The sequence below is a fragment of the Camelus bactrianus genome, chromosome 5 (genome assembly GCF_048773025.1).
Source record: "Camelus bactrianus isolate YW-2024 breed Bactrian camel chromosome 5, ASM4877302v1, whole genome shotgun sequence".
Classification (NCBI taxonomy): domain Eukaryota; kingdom Metazoa; phylum Chordata; class Mammalia; order Artiodactyla; family Camelidae; genus Camelus; species Camelus bactrianus.
The window spans coordinates 42166555-42192934 of NC_133543.1; the positions used below are offsets into that span (position 1 = coordinate 42166555).

The window sequence follows — 26380 nt, forward strand, 5'->3', positions numbered from 1 at the left end:
TGTTTTCAATAGTGGCTGTACCAATTTAAAATTCCACCAACAGGGTGGGATTCCCTTTTCTCCACAGTCTTGGTAAAATTAGTTATCTCTTGTCTTTTTGATGCTAGCCATTCTAACGTGTGAGGTGATATCTCATTGCAGTTTTGATTTGCATTTCCTCGATGATTAATGATGTTGAGCATCTCTTCTTGTGCCTATTGGCCATCTGTGTATCTTTTTCGGAAAAGCATCTATTCAAGTCCTTTGCCCATTTTTGATTGGATTTTTTTTTTTTTTTTGCTATTGATTTGTATGAGTATTGATATATTTTGGATATAAACTCCTTATCAGACATATGGTTTGCAAATATTCTTCCCACTCATTAAGTTGCCTTTTCATTTTGTTGGTTTCTTTGCTGTGCAGAAGATTTCTAGTTTGATGTAGTTCCGCTTTGTTTATCTTTGATTTTGTTGCTTATGCTTTAGGTATTATATTAAAAAAAATCATTGCCAAGACCCATGTCATGGAGTTTTTTCCCCTATTTTTTTTCCTAGGAGTTTTGTGGCTTCCAGTTATATATTTAAGTCCTTAATATACTTCGAATAACTTTTTGTGATTGGTGTAAAATAGGGATCTAGTTTTATTCTTTTATATATGAATATCCAGTTTTCCCAGCACTGTGTATTGAAGAGACTGTCTTTTCTCCATTGAGGATTCTTGGCCCCCTTGGCAAATATTAGTTGACTGCAAATGCATAGGTTTATTTTTGCACTATCAGTTCTTTCTCATGGGTCTGTGTGTCGGGTTTCTGTCAAATATCATACTTTTTGATTACTTTAGCTCTACAATAGTGCTTGGAATCAGGAAGTGTGATGCCTCCCACTTTGTTCTTTCCCAGGAGTGCTTTGGCTATTAAAGATCTTTTGTGGTTCCCTATAAATTTTAGGTTTGTTTTTTCTACTACTGTAAAAAATGCCATTAGATCTTGATAGGTATAGCGCTGACTCTATAGATGGCTTTGGGTAGTATGGAAGTTCTAACAGTATTAATTCTTCTGGTCCATAAACACAAGATACCTCTCTATTTATTTGTGTTTTCTTTGATTCCTTTCATTAATATCTTACAGTTTTTGCTGTAGAGATATTTTACCTTCTTCCTTAAATTTATTTCTAAATATTTTATTGTTTTGATGCTATTATAAATGAGACAGTTTTACTTCTTTCTTTTTCAGGTAATTTATTGTTAGTGTATATAGAAAAACTACTGATTTTCATATGTAATTTTGTATAGACATGTTTACTGGATTTTTTGATTAGCTCTTTTTCTTACAGTTTTATTGAGATATAAGATATATAGCACTGTATAAGTTTAAGGTATACAGCATAATGATTTGACTTACACATATCATGAAGTGATTATCACAATAAGTTTAGTGAATATCCATCATCACATATAGACAGAAAATTAAAGAAATGGAAATTTTTTCCCTTGTGATGAGAACTCTTAGGATTTACTCTCTCTCATATACATCAATATTAATTATATGTAATGTGTTGTAAATTACATTCCTAGTACTTATTTATCTTATAACTGAAAATTTGTACCTTTTGACTGCCTTCATTCAATTCCCCCTCCCCACAACCCCTGCATGTAGTAACCACAAATCTGATCTCTTTTTCCTATGAGTTTGTTTGTTTTTGAAGTATAATTGACCTACAACAGTTAGTTCCTGTTACATAACATAATAATTCGATATTTCTATACATTTCAAAATAATCACCATAATCTAGTTATGATATGTCACTACACAAAAATATTACATAGTTATTGTCTATATATTCCCAACACTATGCATTTCATACCTGTGACTTATTTTGCAACTGGAGGTTTGTACCTTTTAATCTCCCTCACCTATTTCTTTCCTTCCTAGATCCCCTCCCCTCTTGTAACCACCTATTTGTTCTCTGTATCTACAATTGCTTCTGTTTTGTTAAATATTTTTAACACCTTTATTGTGGTATAATTCCTGTACAGTAAACTACACATATTTCAGATGTACAGTTTGATGAATTTTGATAGATGTTTCATCACGTTTGTTCATTTTGTTTTTCAGAGTCCACATATAAGTGAAATCATACAGTATTTGTCTATTAGATTTAATAGCTTTTTTGGTAGGGTATTTACAATTGTCTATGTATAAAATCATATCATCTGTATATAGAGATAGTTTTACTTCTTTCTTTCCAATTGAATGTTTTTTTTTTCTTTGCCTGATTCTCTGGCTAGGACTTCTAGTACTATGTTGAATAAAAGTTGTGATAGCGAGTACCCTCCTCTTGTTTTTGATCTTGGAAGGAAAGTTTTCAGTCTTTCACCATTGTGTATGATGTTTGCTGTGGGCTTGCTGTGTATGGCCTTTATTGTGTGAGGTACATTCCTTCTGTACTTTAATTGTTAAGAGTGTTATCATAAACAAATGTTGAACTTTGTCAAATGATATTTCTGTATCTATTGAGGTGATCATATGGTTTTTTTCTTTCATTCTGTTAATGTGATGTACCACATTGATCTGCATATGTTGATTCATCCTTGCAACCCAGAGGTAAATCACACTTGATCATAGTGAATGATCTTTTATAATGTGCTACCAAATTCAGTTTGCTGGTGTTCTCTTGAAAAATTTTGCACTTACATTCATCATGGATGTTGGCCCGTAGCTTTCTTTTTTTGTGGTGTCCTTTTCTGGCTTTGGTATCAGGGCAATGCTGGCCTTGTAAAATGAGCTTGAAGTGTTTCCACCTCTCTTCAATTTTTTTTTTGTTTGTTTGTTTTTTGTTTTTTGTTTTGAAAGAGATTAAGATGGACTGGTGTTAATTCTTCTTTTAATGTTGGTAAATCTCACTAGTAAAGCCATCTGGTCCTGGGCTTTACTTTGCTGGGAGACTTCTGAGTACTGATTCAATCTCCTTACTAGTAATTGTTTTCTTCACATTTTCTATTTCTAATTGATGTAGTCTTATTAGATTTTATGTTTCTAATAAGAATTTTCCCATTTCTTCTAGGTTGTCCAGTTCATTGGTGTATAGTTGTTCATAGTAGCTTCTTATAATCCTTTGTATTTCTGTAGTGTCAGTGGTCAGTCTCCTATTTAATTTATAATTTTGTTGGGTTGTGTCCTTTTTTTCCCTTAGTCTAGATAAGTTTTGTCAATTTTGCTTATCTTTTCAAAGAACCACTCATAGCTTTGTTAATCTTCTCTTTGTTTCCCTGTTCTTTATTTTATTTATTTCTGCTCTAATCTTTATTTCCTTCTTTCTGCTAACTTTGGGCTCTGTGTGCTCTTCTTTTTCTAGATCCTTAGGGTATAGAGTTAGGTTGTTTGAGTTCTTTTGTTTCTTATATTATAGGTGTTTATTGCTATGAACTTCCCCTTAGATGTTTTTGCTGCATCTCATAGTTTTCAGTATGTTGTGTTTCCATTTTCATTTGTCCCAAGGTATTTTTAAAGTTTTCTCTTTAATTTCTTCTTTGATCCATTTGTTGTTCAAGAAAGTTCGTTTCCATGTGTTAATGAGTTTTCCTTCTGTTATTGATTTCTAGTGTAGGTCATACCATTGTGGATCAGAGAAAAATACTTGGTATATTTCAATTTTCTTAAACTTGCTAAGGCTTATTTTGTGTCCTAACATATGGTCTATCCTAGAAAATGTATAATGTGCATTTGAGAAGAATACGATGTTGTCAGGTGGAGGTTCTGTATATATTTACTAAGTTCATTTGGTCTATAGTGTTGTTCAAATCTGCTGTTTCCTTCTTGATTCTCTGGATGATCTATCCATTGTTAAGACATTGGTATTAAAGTCCTCAATTATTATTGTATTGATGTTTATTTCTTCCTTTAGCTATTAGTTTTTACTTTATATATTTGGCTGCTCCAATGTTGGGTGCATAAATATTTACAATTATTATTGCTTCTTGATGGTTGATGCCCTTTATCATTATATATTGACTTTTAAATCTTTTTTTTTAAAACCATTTTTAGTTTGTTTATTTTGTATGGTAGATGTGTACCTACCCCTGCTTTTGGGGGTTACCATTTGCTTGAAATTTTTCCATCCCTTCACTCAGTCTATGTATGTCCTTCAGGCAAATGTGAGTCTCTTGCAAGCAGCATTTTGTTGGATCTTGTTTTTTGGGATTTTTTAAAATCCATTCAGCCATTCTATGTTTTTTGATTGGAGAATTTAATCCACTTATATTTGAAGTAATTACTGATAGTCGAGAACTTACTGTTGCCATTTTGTTAATTGTTTTCTATCTGTTTTATTTATTTTTTAATTTTTTTCATTGAAGTACAGTCAGTTATAATGTTGTCAATTTCTGGTGTACAGCACAATGTCCCAGTCATGCATATACATACATACATATGTACATTTCCATATTCTTTTTCATTAAAGGTTATTACAAGATATTGAATATAGTTCCCTGTGCTATACAGAAGAAACTTTTTAATCTATTTTTATATATAGTGGCTAACATTTGCAAGTCTCAAACTCTCAAATTTATCCCTTTCCACCCCCTTTTCCCTGGTAACCATAAGATTTCTTACTCTGTCTACAAGTCTGTTTCTGTTTTGTAGATGAGTTCATTAGTGTCCTCTTCTTTTTTTTTTTTTAGATTCCACATATGAGTGATATCATATGGTATTTTTCTTTCACTTTCTGGCTAACTTCAATTAGAATGATAATCTCTACATCTATCCCTGTTGCTGCATCTATCTGTTTCAAAGATCCACTGTTTCTTTCTTATCCTGCTGCTTTTGTTGTCTTTTGATATCTTTTGGTATCAGTAAGATTTGACTTCTTTATGTTATTTTGTATAATTACTATAGGCTTTTCCCTTGTGCTTCCATGAGTCTTCCATAAAGTATGTTAAAATTATAACATCCTTTTGAACTGATAACAACTTCAGTAGAATTGCTATACTTTACACTTTTACTACTCCTACCATTCACATTTTAGGTTATTAGTGTTACAGTTTAGATATTTTATAATTATATAACCAATTTTAGATTATTATTGTTATGGTTACTTTTACCATGCTTTTAAAAAAAACTTTTAAACTAAAATTGTAACTGAATTACACATCATTTTACCATATTATAGAATAGAACTTTGACTTTATCATTTCAGCGAGTTTTATGCTACCTACTTATATTTTTATGATGTTAATTAGCATCCTTTTCCTTCCACTCAAAGAGCTCCCTTTAGTATATTTTGTAAGGCAGGTCTAGTTGTGATGGACTCCTTGAACTTTTGTGTGGGAAGGTCTTTATCTCCCTTTCATTTCTGAAGGACAGCTTTGCCAAATATAGAATTCTTGGTTGAATTTCCATTCTTTCAATATTTTTAAATAAATCATAACATTCTCTCCTGGCCTGAAAATTTTCTGTTAAGTAATCTGCTGATGTTCACCTGTATAATTTATTTTTTCTCTTGTTACTCTTAAAATTCTTTGTCCTTGACTTTTGACAATTATTGTGTCTTGGTAGGCTCTTTCAGGTTTAACCTTTTGGAATTCTCTGGGGCTTATGGATGTGAGTGTCTATTTCTCTTCCTAGACTTAAAAAGTTCTCAACTATTATTGCTTTAAATATACTTTTGGTCCCTTTCTCTTTTCTCTTTCTGGAACTTTCATAATGTGGATTTTGTTTCTTTTGATTGTGTTCTATAATTCCTGTAGTCATTCTTTCATTCTTTTTGCTCCTCTGACCATATAATTTCAAATGTCCTGTATTCTAGGTCACTAGTACTTTCTTCTGTGTGATTGAGTTTGTTCTTAAAGCTCTATTGATTTTTTTTTTTCAGTTTAGTCATTGTATTTTTCAACTGTAAAATTTGTTTTGATGGTTTCTATTTTTTTGAACTTCTTTTTTGCTAGTGCATTGTGTTCCTAATTTTATTTAGTTGTCTGTGTGTTCTTGGACTTCACTACTTTAAAATGGCCATTCTGAACTTTTTGTCTGACAATTCATCGATCTCCACTTCTTTAGGACCAGTTATTGGAGCTTTATTAGTTTCCTTTGGTGGTGTCATGTTTACCTAATTTTCTGTTATCCTTTATTCCTTATGTTAGTATCTGTGCATTTGAGTAAGCAGCTTCCACTTCCAGACATTACATGCTGACTTTGGCAAAGACATTTCTTCACTATAGTTCAATATGAGTATCCAGATATGACTGCTGATAATGTCCTAGGGCAGATCAGGCTGGCTTGCTATCAGCCTGATGTTTTGAGCTAGGCCACTCCTTCAGCTCTGAGGTCAGGGGGTAGGGAGAGCCACTGGCTGGCCCAAGTGGAGTCTTTAGGAGTCTCCAGATTCTTTGATCAGGCTTCCTAGACAGTTGGAACTGAATACAATCCTCAGCAGTAACAGACTACGAATTAACTTCCCTGCCTTGGCCAAGCATCATGATGTGCCCCAGGACCTGTACAGCCCATTTTGGGGATGTAAATCAGGCAACACTGTGCACTGAATCCAGATGGGACCACAGGATTTTCTTCATCTTGGTGACATACTCTGGACTGCTACTTTTTATTATAAACCTTGAAGAACTATTAATCATTTTAAACAGTGATATGTATAACTTAGAAAAAAATGAGATTACAAATTCACTAAGATAATTATTAGTCAACCACTGAGTCTCTTCGTAATTAGACCAATCTGACTTCCCAAACTAGCACAAAAGTGCCATTCCTTCAACATTCCATAATACATTCTCACTATAGAAAGATGGGAAATACAGTAAATATGAAAAAATAACCCAGAGTAATACCACTCAAAGATAATGGTTAAATATTTTGTATAGTCTGAGTTTTTTCTAGACTTTTTTTTTTAAACAACTCAGTTCATATCTGGCAAGTACACTTGTGTCCTATATTCATATCTAAAAATGTTGCAGCTATATAAGAGAAGATCATTTGTTGGGGGAAAAAAAGCCAATCTCTCATTCTCATAGTACAGCAACTTACTATGCATATTCTACTGAAAAGAAAGTCAATGACATCATTCTCATCCAAAAAAGAAAGTAGAAAAATGAGTAATGTCTTTTAACAAGTGGCAATACATGGTATATTAAGAGCACAGGTGCTAGAATCAGTGTGCCTGGGTTCAAATCTCAGCTCTACTGCTTTTTGTTGTAGGTTGGACATTGTCAAAATCACCTTGAGTGTCAGTTTCTCTGTCAAATAATAATAATAGTGCCCACCCACTACTATTGCTATGAGGAGTACCTGTAGAACAGTGAGCACAGTGCCTGGCAGGTAGTGAACATTCAGTAAACATTATTATTATTTTTATTATTAACAACTATCTAGTGGATAAAATTTACACCACAAAAATATATAATACCAGATAAGATGAAGAAGGGGCTGTAACCACACCAAACACAAAGGTCGCCAGTGTGAGAGGAAGGATGGGAGGGAAGCCTCTCCTCTCTGGAGAGGCTTAACAGACCCTTAATATTTATTTGTTAAAGTGCATCCACAATTCATCTATTTAACAGAAAATCTAAAGAGTTTTGGAGTGACTTTGGCAACATCAGATTTGGGTATAAAGAAAAGATTTTATGGGGGTGGGGGTTTAGGTAATAGCTACTTAGGGTGATTCAGCTGGTGCAAACTGTCAAAATCACACTGCAGCCGTAAACTCAGTGTAGGCTTTGCATAGCAGGAAACCTGAAACATGTGAATTAATTAGGTTTGGAAAAACTGTGCCTTGGGTCCCTGATGGAGGGACAGTGTGAGGCAGGATGCTTTGGAAAGAGAGATTAGGAGCCAAAGATAATAGAGACCTCTAGTAATTAAGGGAATCCTTCAGGGCATTCTAATTTAAGTGGAGAAAATGTCATTTATTTAGGGACACAGGTGGAGAGAGAAAGGGAGAATAGCTCCTCTGTGGAGAATCTAATATTCTAGAAGATGAGTCCAGGACATGTGTCACTCTGGAGTACAAACACAGTAAGAAAGAAAACAAATGCCAGACCAAATGATCTTCATTTTCTTAGCCCTTCTCTTAGGGAGATACACAAACTGGGATAGAGGGTGGGAAAAGGCCAGGAGGAGTCACAAGGTAGATGAAATCCCCAAAACTTAAGAATCTGATTTTAGTTCTGCTACTAATTAACTGAAGTTAACTTCACTATTGCCTCAGTTTTCTGACCAGTAAATTGGGGGTATAACATCTGTTCTACCTCAGAAAGGATCAGGAAAGAGAAAGTGCTTCCATCAGTCAGAGTTCAGTCAGGGGACAGAGAGACCGCACCAGATTTTTGTCACTTTTTAGTAGTAAGGATAAAAAAAAAATTATTTAATAGGGTAACTGAAAAGGCCAAAAGACACATTAAGATATGGTGAAGGAAGAAAGTACCAGAAGCAGCTTACAGCCCTAAGGGTTGAGCAACAAAGGGGAGAGGGTGGAATTATTAGAACTTAGAGGCTGAAAGCAGAGGACCACAGAGCTGACATTCAGATCTCAGAAGAGAAGGTCCTGAGGGGCTGGTACTGGTGGCTCTGAGTTTAGAGATGGGGCCCCACATAGCTGGGGTCTGCCCTCTGAGGAGTGAACACTCATCAGTTGGTGCTGGTATCTGGAGGTGGGAGCACAAGAAAGCTACTTCTGCAAATTTTAGAGTAGCTGCAAACTGGGGTCCACCTGCTGCTAATGGAAGGCACTGCTAGTGCTGGAGTGAAGCTGAGAGAACAGGAAGCAGGCTGCAAGGAGCAAGTCTCTTTCTTCTCTTGCCTCCAGTCTCCCTCTAATACCTCCCACCCCCCATCCCAGCCATTATGGCAGTGCCAGGCTGGTGTGCTCTTAGCCCAAGCATCACAAAGTAGCATATAAGAGAGAGGGTTTTCAACTGGGAGACAGTAGCTTCAGGACTGGTACAATGCCCACGAGAGATTGTGAGAGCTCCTGTCTTATCTTATAGGTGCTTCAAAATAGGGCATCTCTAATATATTAGAGAACAACTAGGGGCTGCTTCAAGGAACTGTGCAAACTGAACGTGTGCTCGCTCGCCCCAGCACTTTTCAGTAGTGGCCGTGCAGCTCAGAGGATGTGACCCAGTGCAATGAAGGTAGAAAAGGTTAACTTTGAAGACTGATGTGTGGCCTAGAAAAGTTGACACTGTTTTTGGAATCAAAAAGTCTAGTCCTGACACATCAGCAAACCTCTTTGAGCCTTAGTTTCCTTACTGGGCACCAAGATAGTATGATTCTGTGTAAACCTGGCTTTTCCCAGGGGCTGTTTTCTTAGTTCACCCATTCCCTGGCCCATTCAAATACATAAACCTTAAGTGAGGTTAGGTTCCAAGGTCAGCAAATAAGGGGGAGGTGAGCTGTGGTCAGAATTGCTTAGAAATATGCCATTTTGAGGCCCACATAGAACCTATCCATCTACACAGCCAGATTATCCTCTAGAATTAGAACATCTCTTTCAGTGAGTGAGTACCAGATGAAATCGTTAGATTGCTGAAAGGGCCATGTTGTACAAAACATACTGTCACTAAATGGTTAGACTACACTCAGCCAGTACATGGAATTGAACTCAAATCTATACATTTATGTCTTAGAACTTGCTCCCATATGAGTTCTGGAGCCACCAAGGAGTCACTAAGAATGGTAAGAGATGTTTGAACAGTATCATTTACTACTCTAGGCCTTTTGTTTCTTTGTTTTGTTGAATTATGTGTACAACACCCAGCAGAATGACTAAAATGAAAAAAAGTCTAAGTGTTGTTGAAGATAAAGAACAACCAGAACTCTTACACATGGCTCGAATATAAACTGAACAACCCATTTTGGAAAGTGGGAACATATGCCAAACCATATAACCAGGATTCCACTCCGGCATACGTACCCACCACCATCCATATGGTATGATTTTATACAATGCTCAGTAATAAGTGGATGCAATCTATGCTGTTAGGAGTCTGGATAGCAGTTAGTCTTGGGGTCTAGAGTGAGACTGGAGAAGAGAGGCTTCTAGAGTACTAGTAATGTTCTGCTTCTTTTTCTTAAATTGAAATATACTTGACATATAATGTTGCATATATTAAATTTAATATAAATGTAATGTGTATAGCATGTTAATTTGTCACATTTACATATTATAATTTGATTGCCATTGTTGCAATAATTAGCACCTCTCTCACACTACATAATGATCCTCTTCTTAAGTGGTGTAGAATAAAGTCCTAATCTTTTAGAAAGTTTGTTGATTACAATACAATATCATTGTCTATATCCACTATTCTGGACATTAGAGCTCCAGGACTTACTTACTACTTGTAAGTTTTTACCCTTAAACATCTCTCCTATCCCCCCACCTCCATCCCCTTGTAATTACCTATTACTCTGTTTTTACTAGTTTGGCTTTTTTAGATTTTACATTAAGTGATAGCATGATGTGCACAAAGTCCATGCATGGTGTCACAAATGGCAAGACGGCCTCCTTTTTCATGGCTGAAAAATACTCCATTGCATACATATTCCATATCATCCTTATCCATTCATCTCTTGTGGGCACTTAAGTTGCTTCCATATTTTGGCTATTGTGAATAATGCTGCAATAAACATGGGAGTACATATGTCTCCTTTAAATCCTTTCTTCATTTCCTTTGAGTATATACCCAGAAGTGGATTTGCTGAATCATATAGTAGATCTATTTTTTTTTGTTAAAACTACTAACAATTCTTTATTCTTCATCTCCCTCTTTATTCTTATTTTTATTGAAGAATGGTTGGTTTACAATATTGTTAGTTTCAGGTGTACCACAAAGTGATCGGGATATATTTTTTCAGATTATATTCCATTATAGGTTATTACAAGATATTGAATATAACTCCCTGTGCTATACAGTAAATCCTTGTTGCTTATCTACTTTATGTATAGTGGTTTGTATCTGTGAATCCTACACTCCTAATTTGTCCCCCATCCTTTCGTAACCATAAGTTTGTTTTCTCTATGATTCTGTTTCTGTTTTGTATATACTTTTTTTTGTAGTATTTTTTGGATTCCACATATAAGTGATGTCACAATATTTGCCTTTCTCTGAATTATTTCACTAAGCATTAAAAACCTCTAGGTATAAATACCACAAATGGCAATATTTCAATCTTTATTATCTATCTAGATAGATAGCTAGCTAGCTATATAAAATTATAAAATAATCAATCTTCTTAAGCCAGTCCCTGTTGATGGGCACTTGGGTTGTTTCGATGATTTGGCTATTGTAAAATAGTACTGCTATGAACACTAGGGTTCATGTAACTTTTCGAATTAGAGTTTTCATCTTCTCTGGACATATGCTGTGAAGGGGGATTACTGGATCATATGGTAGCTCTATTTTTATTTTTAAAAGAACTTTTAATTTATTTTTAAGAATACTATTCTCCGTAGTGACTGTACCAATTTACATTCCCACCAACAGTGTAAGAGAATTCCCTTTTCTCCACATCCTCTCCAGCATTTATTATTTGCAGACGTTTTGATGACAGTCATTTTGACCATTCTGTAAGGTGATACTTCATGGTGGTTTTGATTTGCATTTCCCTAATAATTAGTCATGATGAACATCTTTTCATGTGTCTATTGGCCATCTGTATGTCGTCTTTGGGAAAATGTCTATTTAGATCTTCTGCCCATGTTTTTTATTAGGTTTTTTTTTTCCATACTGAGTTATATGACCTGTTTGTATATTTTGGATATTAACACCTTGTCAGTTGGCATCATTTGCAAATATTTTCTCCAATTCCATAGGTTGTCTTTTCATTTTGTTGATGGTTTCATTTGCTGTGCAAAAGCTTTTAAGTTTCATTGGGTTCCATTTGTTTATTTTTGTTTTTATTTCTTTTGCCTTAGAAGACTGAACTAAGAAAATGTTGCTACGATATATGTTAGAGTAGGTTTTGCCTATGTTTTCCCTCTAAGAGTTTAATGGTGTCGTGTCTTATATTTAGCTCTTTAAACCACTTTGAGTTTATTTTCATATATGGTGTGAGGGAGTATTCTAATTTCATTAATTTATGTGTAGCTGTCCAGCTTTCCCAACACCACTTGATGAAGAGACTGTCTTCTTCATTGTATGTTTTTGACTCTTTTGTCAAAGATTAATTGACCATAAGCATGTGGGTTTATTTCTGGGCTCTCACTTCATTTCTACTGATCTATATGTCTGTTTTCATGCCAAAACCATGCTGTTCTGATTACCGTAACTTTGTAGTATAGCCTGAAGCCTTAGAGGACTACACCTCCAGCTTCGTTCTTTTTCCTCAGGATTGCTTTGGCAATTCTGGGCTTTTTGTGGTTCCATATAAATTTTAGGATTATTCTAATTCTGTGAAAACTGTCATGGGTATTTTGATAGGGATTGCATTAAGTCTCTAGATTGCTTTATGTAGTATTGTTAAAATACAATATTAATTCTTCCAACCCAGGAGCATTAAATATCTTACCATTTCTTTGAATCCTCTTCAGTTCCCTTTATCAAATTCTATAGTTTTCAGCATATAGGTCATTCATCTTCTCAGTTTATTTGTGGTATTTTTTGATGTGATTTTAAATGGGATTATTTGTCTCTTTCTGATATTTCATTATTAGTGTAAGTAAATGTGACAGATGTCTCCATATTAGTCTTATATCCTGCTACTTGCTGAATTCATTTACTAGTTCTAATAGTTTTTGTATGGACACTTTAGGGTTCTAACAATGACAGTTTTACTTCTTCCTTTCCAATTTGGATTCCTTTTTTTTTCCCTTGCCTGATTGCTGTGGCTAGACTGCCAACACACTATGTTGAATAGAAGTGGTGGGCATTCTTGTCTTGTTCCTGAATTTAGCAGAATGGCTTTCAGCTTCTTGCCATTGAGTATTATGTAGGCTGTGGGTTTGTCATAAATGGCTTTTGTTATGTTCAGATATATTCCCTTTATACCCACTTTATAATGAATGGATGTTGAATTTTGTCAATTTGGGGGGGGGAGCATCTATTGAGAAGATCATATGGTTTTTGTCTCTCCTTTAGTTAATGTGGTATATCACTTTGTTTGATTGCATATGTTGAACTATCCTTGTGACTCCAGAGTGAATCCATCTTGATCATGGTGTATGATCCTTTTTGTGTATTGTTGAATTCAGTTTGCTAATATTTTGTTGAGGATTTTTGCATCTATATTCATCAAAGATATTGGCTTGTAACTTTCCTTTTTGGTAGTGTCTTTGTCTGGTTTTGGTATCAGGGTGATGTGAGCTTCATAGAATGACTTTGACAGTGTTCCCTCCTCTTCAGTCTTTGGGAATATTTTGAGAAGGATAGGTATAAGTTCTTCTTTGTATACTTGGTGGAATTCCCCAGTAAAGCTGTCCAGTCCTGGGTTTTTGTTTGCAGGGAGTTTTTGTTTTTTAATTACAGATTCTATTTCACTTCTAGTGACCAGTCTTTTCAAATTGTGTTTCTTCTTGAATCACTTTTGGCAGGCTGTACGTTTCTAGAAACTTGTCCATTTCTTCTAGGTTGTGCAATCTGTTGGCATACAACTGTTCATAGTAGTCCCTTATGATTTTTTATATTTCTGTGTTAATCAGTTGTTGTTCCTCCTCTTTCAGTTCCTATTTTGTTTATGTGGGTCCCCTCTGTTTTCTTCTTGGTGAGCCTGGCTAGAGATTTACCAATTTTTTAAAAAACTTAAACAAAACAAAACAAAACAAAAAAAAACAGCTCTTGGTTTCATTGATCTTTTCTATTTTTTTAAATCTTTATTTCCTCTCTGATCTTTATTCCTTCCATCTGCTGACTTTGGGTTTTGTTTGTTCTTTTTCTAATTCTTTTAGGTGGTTAGTTAGATTGCTTATTTCAGATTTTTGTTTCTCGAGGGGAGGCACATATCACTATGAACTTCCCTCTTAGAACTGCTCTTGCTGCATCCCATAGATTTTGTGTTTTCATTTTCATTTGTCTTAAGGCATTTTCTGATTTCTTCTTTGATTTCATCATTGACCCATTGGTTTTTAAGTAGCATATTGTTTAATCTCCATGTGTTTGTTTTTCCCTCATTTTTCTTTCTGTGGTTTATTTCTAGTTTCAGACTGTGGTGGTCAGGAAAGATGCTTGAAATGGTTTCTGTCCTCTTAAATTTATTGAGGCTTGTTTTGTGACCTAGTCTTTGGTTTATCCTAGTGAATGACTCATGCACATAAGAAAAGAATGTGTTCTGGGGTTTTTTTTGGATAGAGTGTCCCGTAGATATCAGTTAAGTTCAACTGGTCTGTTGTGTCATTTTGGACCTCTATTACCTTATTGATTTTCTATATAGATGATCTGTCCATTGATGTCAGAGGGGTGTTAAAGTCTCCCACTGTTACTGTCTTTTCTCCTTAGATGTCTGTTAGTATTTGTTTTACACATTTTAGGTGCTCCTATATTGGGTGTGTATATGTTAAAGAGTGTAATATTGCTTTTTTGATTCCTTTATCATTATACAATGCCCTTCTTTGCCTTTCTTTATGGCATTGGTTTTAAAGTCTATTTTGTCTGATATGAGTATTGCTACCTCTGCTTTCTTGTTGTTTTGCATGAAATCTCTTTTTCCATTCCTTCGCTTTAAATCTGTGTTTTTTACCTTAAAGTCAGCCTCCTGTAGGCAGCATATTGTAAGTTTTAGGGTTTTGTTTTTTTTTTTATCCAATTTGTCAGTCTCTGTCATTTGATTGGAGCATTTAGTCCATTGACAGTTGAAGTGATTATTGATAGGTATGCACTTATTGCCATTCTAATCTTTTCCAGTTGTTTTTGTAGTTCTTCTTTGTTTCTTCTTTTTGTTTTTACTTTTTTGGTTTGAAACTTTTCTTCTGTAGTATGCTTGAGTTCCTTTCTTTTTGGTTTTTGTAAATCTACTGTATATTTTTGCAATGTAGTTACCATGGAATTTTAGTATGTTGACCTAAAACTGTGTGTACTAGCTTTAAACTGATAGTCATTCAGGTTCTAACACATTCTAGAAGATTTATATTTTTGTACTCCCCTTCCCCACATTCTGTGCTTTTGATGCCCTAATTTAAATCTTCATGCCTATACTTCTCTTGTTTATTATAGCTGTAATCACTTTTACAACTTTTTTAATCCATGTCCTGGCTTATTTAAGTGATCTTCAACAGTTTTATATATTTGCCTTTCCTATTATGATTTTTCCCTTTCTTATAGATTCTTCTTTTCCATTTAGAGAAAACCCTTCAATATTTCTTTTACAGTAGGTTTAGTATTGCTGAATTCTTTTAGTTTTTGCTTTCCTGAGAAATTCTTTATCTCTCCTTCTAGTCCATTGATAATCTTGCCCCAGCAAGAGTATCCTGGGTTACAGTCTTTTCCCTTTCAGGACTTTGAATACATCATGCCACTTCCTTTTGACCTACAAAGTTTCTGCAGAGAAATCAGATGATAGTCTTATGGGGGTTTCCTGGTAACTGACTTTTTGTTTTTCTCTTGCTGCCTTTAGAATCCTCCTTGTCTTTAACTTTTGCCATTTTAATTATGAAATGTCTTGGTGTGAGTCTGTTTTGGTTCATCTTGTTTGGGACTTTCTGTACTTCCTATACCTGGATATCTATTTTCTTTAGGTTTGGGAAGTTTTCAACTGTAAAATCTTCAGATACTTTCTTAATCCCCTTGTTTCTCTCTCCTCACCTTCTGGGACCACTATCATGCATAGGTTTGCATGCTATATATCATCCTTATATCTCATATGTTACTTTCAATTTTTTTCATTTGTCTTCCTGCCTGATGTTCTGATTGTGTGATTCCCATTATTCTATCTTCCAGATCATTGATTTGTTCTTCTGTGTCATTTATTATGGTGTTCATTGCTTCTTGATTGGTTTTTATCTCAGCAAGTGAACTGTCTCTTTTTGATTGGCTCCTCTTTATACTTTCTAGTTCCCTGTTATAGTCATCTTTATTTCTATGGATAAAATTTCTTAATTACTTTAACATGTTTATTACTTCTTTGTTGTTGTTTTTTAAGTATAGTCAGTTACAATGTGTCAATTCTGGTGTACAATACAATGTCCCAGTCATGCATTGTTACCTCCTTTTTGAACTCAAGTTCTGGTAGACTGGTGAGTTTTTTAAGACTGGTGAGGTCTGTTTCGTTATTTGTTATTTCAGGGGATTTCTCTTGTTCTTCTAATTGGAGTAGTTTCTCTGCCTTTTCATTTTACTTAACCTTGTCTAACTATGAATTTAGAAGAAGCAGTTATCTACTGTGGGCTTGAAGAGGTGCTTTTATGTGGAAGCACACCCGTGTAGACTGTGTGAATCCAGTATTTTTGTTGCAAGGGGTGGTTTTGGTAAGGACACCAGCCGCATCTTTCCTCAGGGTAGGCTGGCCATTATCCACTTGATAGTGGTGTGGTTGGTGGTGTAGTATCTAAAGCCTGTGCTGGATTTGAGGCAGGGCTTCATCTTTGCTACTTGGCGGTCACCACCCTGTTGGGGACAGGGTCTGCTCCCCAGTTGTTGGAGTAGAAGCCCTGAGGGTTGGGTTCTATCAGCTCTGTCGCCCTTGAATGTGTGCCATGCCCCAAAGGAGGCAATTGCTGAAGCAAGTGAGGTCTCTGCAGTTACAGAGGACTTATGTGCCACCTGTATAGATGCCTGCAGTTCTGTTGAGAGGCATCCCAAGGTCATGTCTCCTTCTCTGTTTGTCCAGATCTAGTGCAAGTTTGTGGTATGGAGTGTGTTAGGGGTTGGGGTGTCGTGGCTGCAGGAATTGAGGTGACTGTGCTACCTTAGATCTGGGCTGCCTCTGTGGCAGACTTCTCCCAAGATCTGTCTGCCCCATATCTAGTGCTAAGCTGCAGTGTGGGATGGATGGAGCAAGGTCACTCTTGCTGAGAAACAAATGGCTGTGTACTCCTGCCCAGGATCTGTCTGCCCAAGGTGCAGCATTTAGCCACTGAGAACTCTTGTGGTGCCACCTGATGTACGCTCTGACAGTATTTGCTGCAGCTTTACCTGCTGCCCTGTGCCCATGCTGACAATAGATTCCATAGCTCCACCTAGATCAAAACCCAGGCACTCAGCTCTCTCTCTCCATAGCTAGACTGAATCTTTGCCCAAATCCCACACCAGGCTGTGGTGTAGAGTGAGTAGGGCGAGGGTGTTTGCCCTTTTGGACTGGGAAGTGCAGTGAGGTGGCAGCTGCCAGTGCAAGGTTCTCTCTGCCCTGATTATTAGCAAGCCAGCACACATGTACTCCTCTTGAGTATAGGCTTCTCCAGCCCTTCGTTCTGTTTCAGCCCATTCCCCAGCAGGCAAAGGGGCTTTTTCCCTCTGTGCCAGGATCCTGGGACTGGGATTTACAGATTGTGGCTTGACCTGCTCACTCGCAGGGAAGGTCCACCCACAAACTTCATAACAGATCTCTCCCAGGGGTGCAAGTGCTAACCTGATACCTTGTTTCCCCATCCTACCTGCTTGCATGGAGATATTTCTTACAGCTTTGGTTATATAGGAATCTTTCTGCCACTTTCCAGTTAGTTTTTTTTGTGAGAATTATTCCATTTGTAGCTGTATTTTTAATGTGTTCGTGAGCTCCATGTCCTCCTCCTACTCCATCTAGATCCCCCTCCTTCTTATTTTTCTTCTGTAGATCTATTTTTAATTTTTTCAGGAACTTCCTTGTTGATTTCTGTAATGGTTGAACAACTTTGCATTATCACCAACAGTGTGCAAGTGTTCCCTTTCCTCCACATCCTCACTGGTGCTTACCTCTTGTGTTCTTGTCGATAGCCATTCTAACAGATGTGAGGTGACAGCTCATTATGGTTTTGATTTGCATTTCTGATTAGTGATGTTGAACATTTTTCATGTACCTATCAGCCATTTGGATGTCTTTGGAAAACTGTCGATTTAGTTCTTCTGCACATTTTAAAATCAAATTTTAATTTGTTACTGAGTTGAATTCTTTATATATTTTTTATGTTAGTCCTCTGTCCAATATATGGTTTGCAAAAATTTTTTTTCAGTTCTGTAGGTTGCCTTTTCATTGTTAATTGTTTCTTTTGCTGTGCAGAAGTTTTTAAGTGTGTCATGCCCCCATTTGTTGACTTCCGCTTTTGTTGTTTGTGCTTTTGGTGTCATACCCAAAAATTAATTGCTAAGACCAATGTTGAGAAGCTTTTCTACATTTTCTTCTAGGAGTTTTATAGTACCAGTCTTATGTTTAAGTCTGATCCATTTCAAGTTAATTTTTGTAAATGGTGTAAGCAGTGGTTCACTTTCACGGTTCTGCATATGTTGATCCAGTTTTCACAACACCATTTGTTGAAGAGACTACCCTTTCTCCATTGTGTTTCCTGGCTCCTTTGTCAAATATTAAATGACCATATATGAAGGGGTTTAATTCTGAGCTCTCTATTTTGTTCCATTGGTCTATTTTTGTACCAATATCAAACTATTTTTATTACTATATTGCTTTGTAGTACAATTTGAAATCAGGAAGTGTGATGCCTCTGGTTTTGTTCTCTTTCTTTAGTATTGCTTCAGCTATTTGGAGTCTTCTGTGTTTTCATACAAATTTTAGGTTGTTTTCTCTATTTCTGTGAAGAATGACATTACTGTTTTGATGGGGACTGTATTGAATCTATAGATGTCTTTGGGTAGTATGGATATTATAACAATATTAATTCTTCTGATCCAAGTACACATGATGTCTTTCCATTTGTAGATGTCTTTGATTTCTTTCAGCAATGTCCTGTAGTTTTTATTGTATAGATTGTTCAGTTCCATAGTTAAATTTATTTTTAAGTATTGTTTTTGAAGCTATAGTGAATGAGATCATTTTATTTTCCAAATGTTTCATCATTAGTGTATAGAAAAGAAACTGTTTTTTCTATGTTGACTTTGTATCCTGCACTTTAACGAAATTGTTGGTTAGTTTCAATTTTTTGGTTGATTCAATATTTTCTATATACAAAATTATATCATCTGCATATAGCAACAGTTTTATTTATTCCTTCTCAATTTGGATGCCATTTCTTTCTCTGTCTTACCTAATTGCCTTAGCTAGGACTTCCAATACTATACTGGGTAAGAATGGTGAGTGTGGGCATCCTTGTGTTGTTCTTGATCTTAGAGGGAAAGCTTTCAATCTTTCACCATTAAGTATGATTTATTGTGGGTTGTCATATATGGCCTTTATTATGTTGAAGTATGATCCTTCTATACATCTTTTGTTGAGGATTTTCATTATGAAAGGATATTGTATTTTGTCAAATGCTTTTCATCTACTGAGATGATCACGAAAATACGATTTTTACCTTTTTTTTGGTATGATGTATTACCTTCTTTTTTGTTTCTCATGTGGCAAACCATCCTTGTACTCTAGGGATATATCCTACTTGGTCATGGTGTATAAACCTTTTTAATGTGTTCTTGAATTCAGTCTGCTAACATTTTGTTGAGAATTTTGCTCCTATATTTATCAGGGATATTAGTCTACAGTTTTATTTTCTTGTGGTGTCCTTGTCTGGCTTTGGTATCAGGGTAATGCTGGCCTTGTAGAATAAATTTGAAAGTGTTCCGTCTCTCTCAATTTTTTGGAAGAGTTTGAGGAGGGCTGGTGTTAATTTTTTTAATGTTTGGCAGAATTCACCAGTGAAACCATCTGGTCCTGGGGTTTTCCATGTTGGGAGGGTTTTGATTACTGTTTCAATCCCTTTACATGTTATTGATCTGTTCAGATTTACTAATTCTTCCTGATTCAGTCTAGTAGGTTGTGTTTCTAGAAACTTAACTTCTAGATTATCTAATTTGTTGGCAATAATTATTCATAAGTCTTTTTATGACCATATGCATTTCTATAGTATCAGCTGTAACGTGTTCTCTTTCATTTCTAATTTTATTTGAGTCTTCTTTTATTCTTAGTCAAGCTAAAGGTTTGTCTGTTTTTTAATCTTTTTGAAGAATCAGCTCTTGGCTTTGCTGATCTTTTCTATTTCATTTATTTCTTCCCTGATCCTTATTATTTCCTTCCTTCTGGTAAATTTGGGCTTAATGTGTTCTGCTTTTTCTAGTTAGGTGGTTTATCTGAGCTCCTTCTAACTTTTTAATACATGCATTTTTATCACTACAAATTTTCAGAACCAGTTTTGCTGCAGTCCATAAGTTTTGGTGCATTTCCATTTTCATTTGTTTTGAGATAACTTATTTCCATTTTAATTCCATTTTTGACCCATTGGTTGTTAAGAAATGTGTCAGTCCACATATTTGTAGATTTTCCAGCTTTCCCCTTGTTGATTTCTAGTTTCATACCATTGTGGTCAGAAAAGATAGTTGGTTTGATTTCAGTCTTCTTAAATTTGTTAAAGTTTGTTTTGTGTCCTATCATACAGTCTATCCTGGAGAATGTTCTGTGTGCATTCAAGAAGAATGTGCATTCTGCTGCTGTTGGATAGAATGTTCTATAAATGTCGAATCCTTTTGTTCTAAAGTATGGTTCAATTCCAATGTTCCCTTGTTAATTTTTTGTCTGGATGACCTATCCACTGCTGACAGTAGGGTATTGAAATCCCCTGTTACTATCCTGTTATCTATTTCTTTTACAGCTTTTAGTATTTGCTTAATTTTTCAGTATATATATATCAGTTGGGTGTGCATATATTTATGATTGCTTTATCTTGATGTATTGACCCTTTTATCATTATATAATGACCTTCTTTGTCTCTTTCTACCATTTTTTTGGCTTGAAGTATACTTCTTCTGGTAAAATTATGGCTACTTGCTTTCTTTTGGTTTCCACTAGCATGAAATATCCTCTTCCATCCCTTCACTTTGAGCCTTGGTGTGCCTTTAGGGCTGAAGTGAGTCTCCTGTAGGTAGCATACAGTGAGGTCTTAGTTTTCTTTTTAATCCATCTAGCCATTCTGTGCCTTTCAGCTGGTGAATTCAGTCCATTTACATTTAGAAAGATTATGTAAGGACTTACTACTGCCATCTTATCATTTGCCTTCTGCTTGTTTATTGTCTTTTTTCTTCTGTTTCTGCATACCTTGGTAAATCTGTGGTTTTCAATGATTTGCTCAATCTCCCCTATTTTTTCTATGTTTCATGTCTCTATTATAGATTTTTGCTTTGTGGTTACCACAAGCTTACATAAAACTTCTTATAGATAAAACAGTCTTTTTTATTCTGATAGCAACTTATCTTCGTTCACCTATAAAGGTTCTACACTTTTACTCTTCCCCTTTTATATTTTTATGTCAAAATTCACCACTTTTTATGCCATAAATTAACACATTATAGTAGCTATAGTTTAATTTTTTTCTTTAACCTTTATACTACAAGTAAGTGGATAATACACCATTCTAGTGTAAAGTTAGTTTTCTCATTCTAATTTCACCTTTACCAGAGTATTATGTACTTTCATATATTTTTGTAACACTAATTAGTATCTTTTCATTTTAGCTTGAAGAACTCTTTCAGAATTTCTTACAAGGCAAATCTGTGGGGTTGAACTTCCTGTTTTCCTTTGTCTGGGAAAGTATTTCTCCTTCATATCTGAAGAATAGCTTTGCTGGGTAAAGAATTTTTGGTTGGCAATGTTTATGCTTCAACACTTTGAATATGTCATTCCCCTCTTTAATGGCCTGTTGAGTTTGTGCAGAGAAACTCAGTGATAGCCTAATGGATATTCCTTTGTAGATTATTTTGTTTCCCTGGTTGCCTTTGAGATTTTTTCTTATTATTGATTTCTGACAGTTTCATTAGAATGTGCCTTGGAGAGTCTTTCTGCATTGGGATAATAGGGTGTTTGATCAGTTTCATGGACCTGTACATCCAATTCCTTGCTCAGGTTGAGGAAGTTCTCAGCTATTATTTCTCTAAATAAATTCTTTGCCCCCTTCTCTCTCTTCTCCTTCTGGTACAATTAATCTTGTATTTGCTTTTCTGGTAGATTAGAATCTGATAGCTCTCATAAAGTTTCTGCCCTTTTTAAAAATCTTAGTTCTCTCTTCTAACTGAATCATTTCTAGATCCCTATCCTTTGAGTCATTCATTCTTCCATCAGATCTGTTACCTATGCTAGCTGCTATTGCAGTCTTCAGCTTATTCACTGAATTCTTCTGCTCTAGGATTTGTTTAGTTCTTTTTAAAACTTCAGTCTCTAGTAAAGAAAGTATGATCATTAAATTTACCGAGTTTATTGAATTGCCTTTCTCAGTTTTCTTAAGGCTTGTTGAATTTCTTTGTAATAGCTATTTTGCATTCTTTATCAGTTAGATCACAATATTCCATGCCTCTGAGTTCAGTTGCTGAAGAATTATCATTTTCTTTTTGTGGTACTGTATTTCTTTGATTTTTTTCATGTTTGAGGTTATGCACCTCTGCTCTTGCATTTGAAACAGCAAACACTTAGTGAAGGATTTGTTTACTTTGGCTGTTACAGGTCAAGAGGCTGGTAGTTAAAAACCTTTCTTTTGTGTTCCAGAAGGTGACACTATAGCTCAAGTTTTTGGTTTTTCCTACTGGAGTTGGCTCTCAAGGCTGCATTCAGGAGTGTACAAAGAGTTGGGATGTGTGGGCTTAGCATCTGGGACTTTGGAGGTACCCATGATCTGACAGGGAGATCCAGGTATCTGTGAGTGGACCTTCTGCGTAAATCTCAAATCAGATAGCAGGAAACTCATTTTTTCAGTGCCCTCTGGCATTCCTGTCTGCCTCCTTCCCTTTCCTCTTCCTCCCCCTCAAAGAAAAGAAATCCCTCCTCAGAAATCCAAGTGCTGCTGGAGACAAATGGGTCCCTCCAGCTGCAACTCATGAAGGTGGGCAGCCTGTCACTCATCACTTGCACTTTCCACCTCCTCTGGCAGAGAGGCAGCCACTGATGCCAACAAAAGCCTAGAGTACTGCAATGTCACCATGGCAAGGAGGTTCCTCTTTCTCCTCCGCTTTCAAAGTCATCTCTATCCAGCTCCAGTGGTGTGCTGGGATCTCCCATCAGGTTTGCTGGATCTCTACAAATTCTCTAACTCCCATGAGTGTCCACTCAGTTTTGTACTCTCCAGATTCCCCCTTTCCTGATCATGGCAGGGACAGGTAGGGTAGGCTCAATGACTCCCTTGGATCCACAGCCCTCTCTGAGGTCATTTGTACCTATTTTCAGATGCGCCTACTCTCAGATGTCCTGGTACAATGTACAGAGGCACTTTTGGTCTGTTATGGATGTCTAATTAGTTAACAACCAAAGGGGAAAGAAAAAGAACAATTCATGCTGCCATGATCCTAACTTCACTCCAGAGAAGTCAGTGTTCTGCTTCATGATCTAGGGCTGTTTCCATGGATACAACCACTGTATAAAAATGTCTCAAAATGCATCAAGCCATATACTTTTATATATGTATATACAACTTCAACAGATGTTAAATGTGACTCCATTCTACTTCTGGTGGGTATTTAGCCAAAATGATTGAAAAGAAGGACTCAGAGATATTTATACACCTACGTTCATGGCAGCATTATTCACAATAGCCCAAAGGTAGAAGCAACCCAAGTGTTCATCAACAGATGAATGGATAAACAGAATGTTGTATATATACACACAATGGAATATTATCAGCTATAAGAAGGAAGAAAATTCTGCTGTGTGCTATTACAAAGATGAACCTTGAGGATATTATGTTAAGTGAAATAAGCAAATCTCACAAAGGACAAATATTGTATGATTCCACTCATAAAAGGTACTTAGTCAAACTCAGAGACAGAGAGTAGAATGATGGTTGCCAGGGCCTGGAAGGAGTGAGGAATGAGGAGCTATTTGTTCGGTAACTGATACAGAGTTGTAGTTTTACACGATGAAAAAGAGCTCACTGGACAGATGGTGGAGATGGCAGCACAAGGTGAATGTACTTGATACCACTGAACTGTACACCAAAAAATGGTTAAGATGGTAAAATTTGTTCTGTGTGTCTTACCACAACTTAAAAAAAAGTTAAATGTGACTTTAGCATTCATTTAGTTGGAGGGTATATATTAATGACGTTATTAACTTACCTCTGGTGAATACTGCAAAATTGTAACACCTCTACCCTTATTGGGCTACTCTAAACTACATTTTCAACCCTGCTGAACAAAAGCAGTGAAAAAAGCCAACAATGGACTTTTCTCCCCAAGCAGCAAGGTGAGATGCATGAAACCACTTTCCCATCACACAGTACCTTATACCAAACAAAATGCTTTGACTTCCTTTCACTTAAACTCACAACTCCCTTGTAAGGAAAGCAGGTCAGACAGGTCTGTTACTCTCATTTCAAAGTTGGGGAAACTGACCAAGAAAAAAATCACAGCCAAAAAAGCCCAAAATTTAAGCTTTCTGATACCAAATTCAAGCTGGAAGGCATCCTCATAGAACCCTCAAGTTCATTAATAGACTTAAAAAGCAAATTTGATTTACAAACTAGTTTTTTGCTCCAGTTGTTTCTGTAAGAAAATGCTTTATATTGTGTAGGTCTTTTTTGTATGCTGGAAAAATTCACTTTTGACTTGAAAACATTTTATTTAATTTATACAAATAACTACTAAATACAAAAAGTAGATTAAAACAAAATAGTTATTTTTTTTTCTGGCAGAGTTTAAATGCACATAATGGATAATTCCGAAGAAAATGCATTTTCCCCACAGCGTTCAGGACTAAAATTCTACTGAAATCTTTGCTTCTAAATCAGTAATATATTCGGTGGTGTCACATGGGTAATGGCTAAATACGTTCTGCATATGAACTGAAAAAAATTATAGTCTACACACATATAAAATGTGAAGCACTTAAAGTGTGAATTTAACTGATAATAAAAGAAAATGTCCATTTCAGAGTATAGTGTTAAAAACATTTCGGTAATAAAATCATAAAGACCACATAAAAATAAGCTTTAACATATGCACGAAGTAGTTTTGTAAAAACTGCTAAGTGCACAAGTAATAAATAATTTGCAAAGTTGTGTATAAACAATTCCTAATGTTCAGCATCATTGTAAACATCAGCACATGTGTAAAATGCAGCAAAGTCTGACATTACATTTTGTTTTGCCAAATTGAATTCCTATTATCCAAAGACAGACCAGTGGAGTACGCAGCCAACGTTTTGGCAAGTTGGGTCTTTAAAATTAAGAGTAACAGTGCAAGTAAGGAATGCAAAGAATTCCTAGTGCAATAAAGAAGAGAAGCACAGGCAATATTGCTGATTAAAAATTCACCACCTCCTTGAGTTTCCCGTGGGGAGTGTCTAGGAGACCTGTGAAGATATGCAAAGCCACTGTCTTAATGCCCAGATCTCTTTCAGGATTTCTCTGTGTTCCTCCAGTTCCCTACCTTTGCAACAGTGTCTGTCCAACATTAGTCTCTGCAGTGTGAACAGTTTGTGAAATGCCCAGTTCAGTCATTGAGCGAGGTTAGGGTGGTTTTGGTGTCTCCCCAGCATGCGGCTGGGTAAGATGTCTGCCTTGTCCAAGCAGCCATTTGGGGAGGCAGACAGACGGACTCTGTTCTGACAGCCAGTCAGGCCAGCCTTAGGTCCCAGCTGGACGACAACAATGTCAGACCTTCCTTCTTGACACCATGAAAATGTCAACAGTCAGTTTTCAATTTGTCTAGGGAATTATCAATTTTGGTCAAAGTCTTTTTGATACGCAGGGCTGTGAGTCTTGCGGATGGATTTTGATACCAGCATTCTTTCATCAGCTTGGCCAGAGAGGTTAATGTCTGAGGAGAGAAAGAACCAACAGCACAGTGAAAAGTAGCTGGGCAGGTGTTTCTGTCAACCATTTTGCAGGACTCTGCAGGTCTTGTGAAGTTAGAGTGACAATAATGCCATCTTCCTTAAAGAAAGCCTTGACCACTGATAGAGAAGCCACTCTTGAGTTTCTTAAACTCTGTCCTTTGGACTCCTCATGCTGAAGTCAGTTGGAACTGACTTTATCGAGCCAATTACTTAGACCAGACTGGACCCCTTGATGGTTTTATGGGTGCTAAAAGCAGTAATACTAAACCAGAGTTAATACTGGAATGTATAGATAAGGTCATTTCTCAGTGTCGTAAATTTGCTACTACTAAAGAGCGGCAATAAGGATCTTCAGCATTAAACAGCTTATGTTTGGAATTTTAAGTATGCAGAGATGAAAGGAGGGTAAAAGCACCACTCGGGTCTCTTGCTTTACAGGTGAAACTGCAGTCCTAGGGCTAGTGGCATAGTAGGAGCTAGGCCATAGGAGAAATTTTTGTGAATGTTGTCATTCATTAGCAAAATTTATTGGATGTGTAGCTCCTTCAAGAATGAGAGCATTTTGTGAACCTATTA

The 26380-nt window shown here is 36.1% G+C and overlaps 1 protein-coding gene and 1 pseudogene across 2 annotated transcripts in view; both read right to left on the minus strand.

Moving 5' to 3' along the window:
- Positions 1 to 17064, minus strand: part of LOC123613197 (pancreatic progenitor cell differentiation and proliferation factor pseudogene) — a 67130-nt pseudogene extending 50066 nt beyond the window's left edge.
- A 7502-nt stretch (positions 17065 to 24566) lies between these two features.
- ACVR1 (activin A receptor type 1) overlaps positions 24567 to 26380 on the minus strand; it is a 101115-nt gene continuing 99301 nt past the window's right edge. For both annotated transcript variants that reach the window (XM_010971338.3, XM_010971339.3), the window contains exon 11: positions 24567 to 25785. In XM_010971338.3, the coding sequence (XP_010969640.1) occupies positions 25651 to 25785 (135 nt within the window). In that variant the 3' untranslated portion in view covers positions 24567 to 25650. The remainder of the gene's footprint in view (positions 25786 to 26380) is intronic.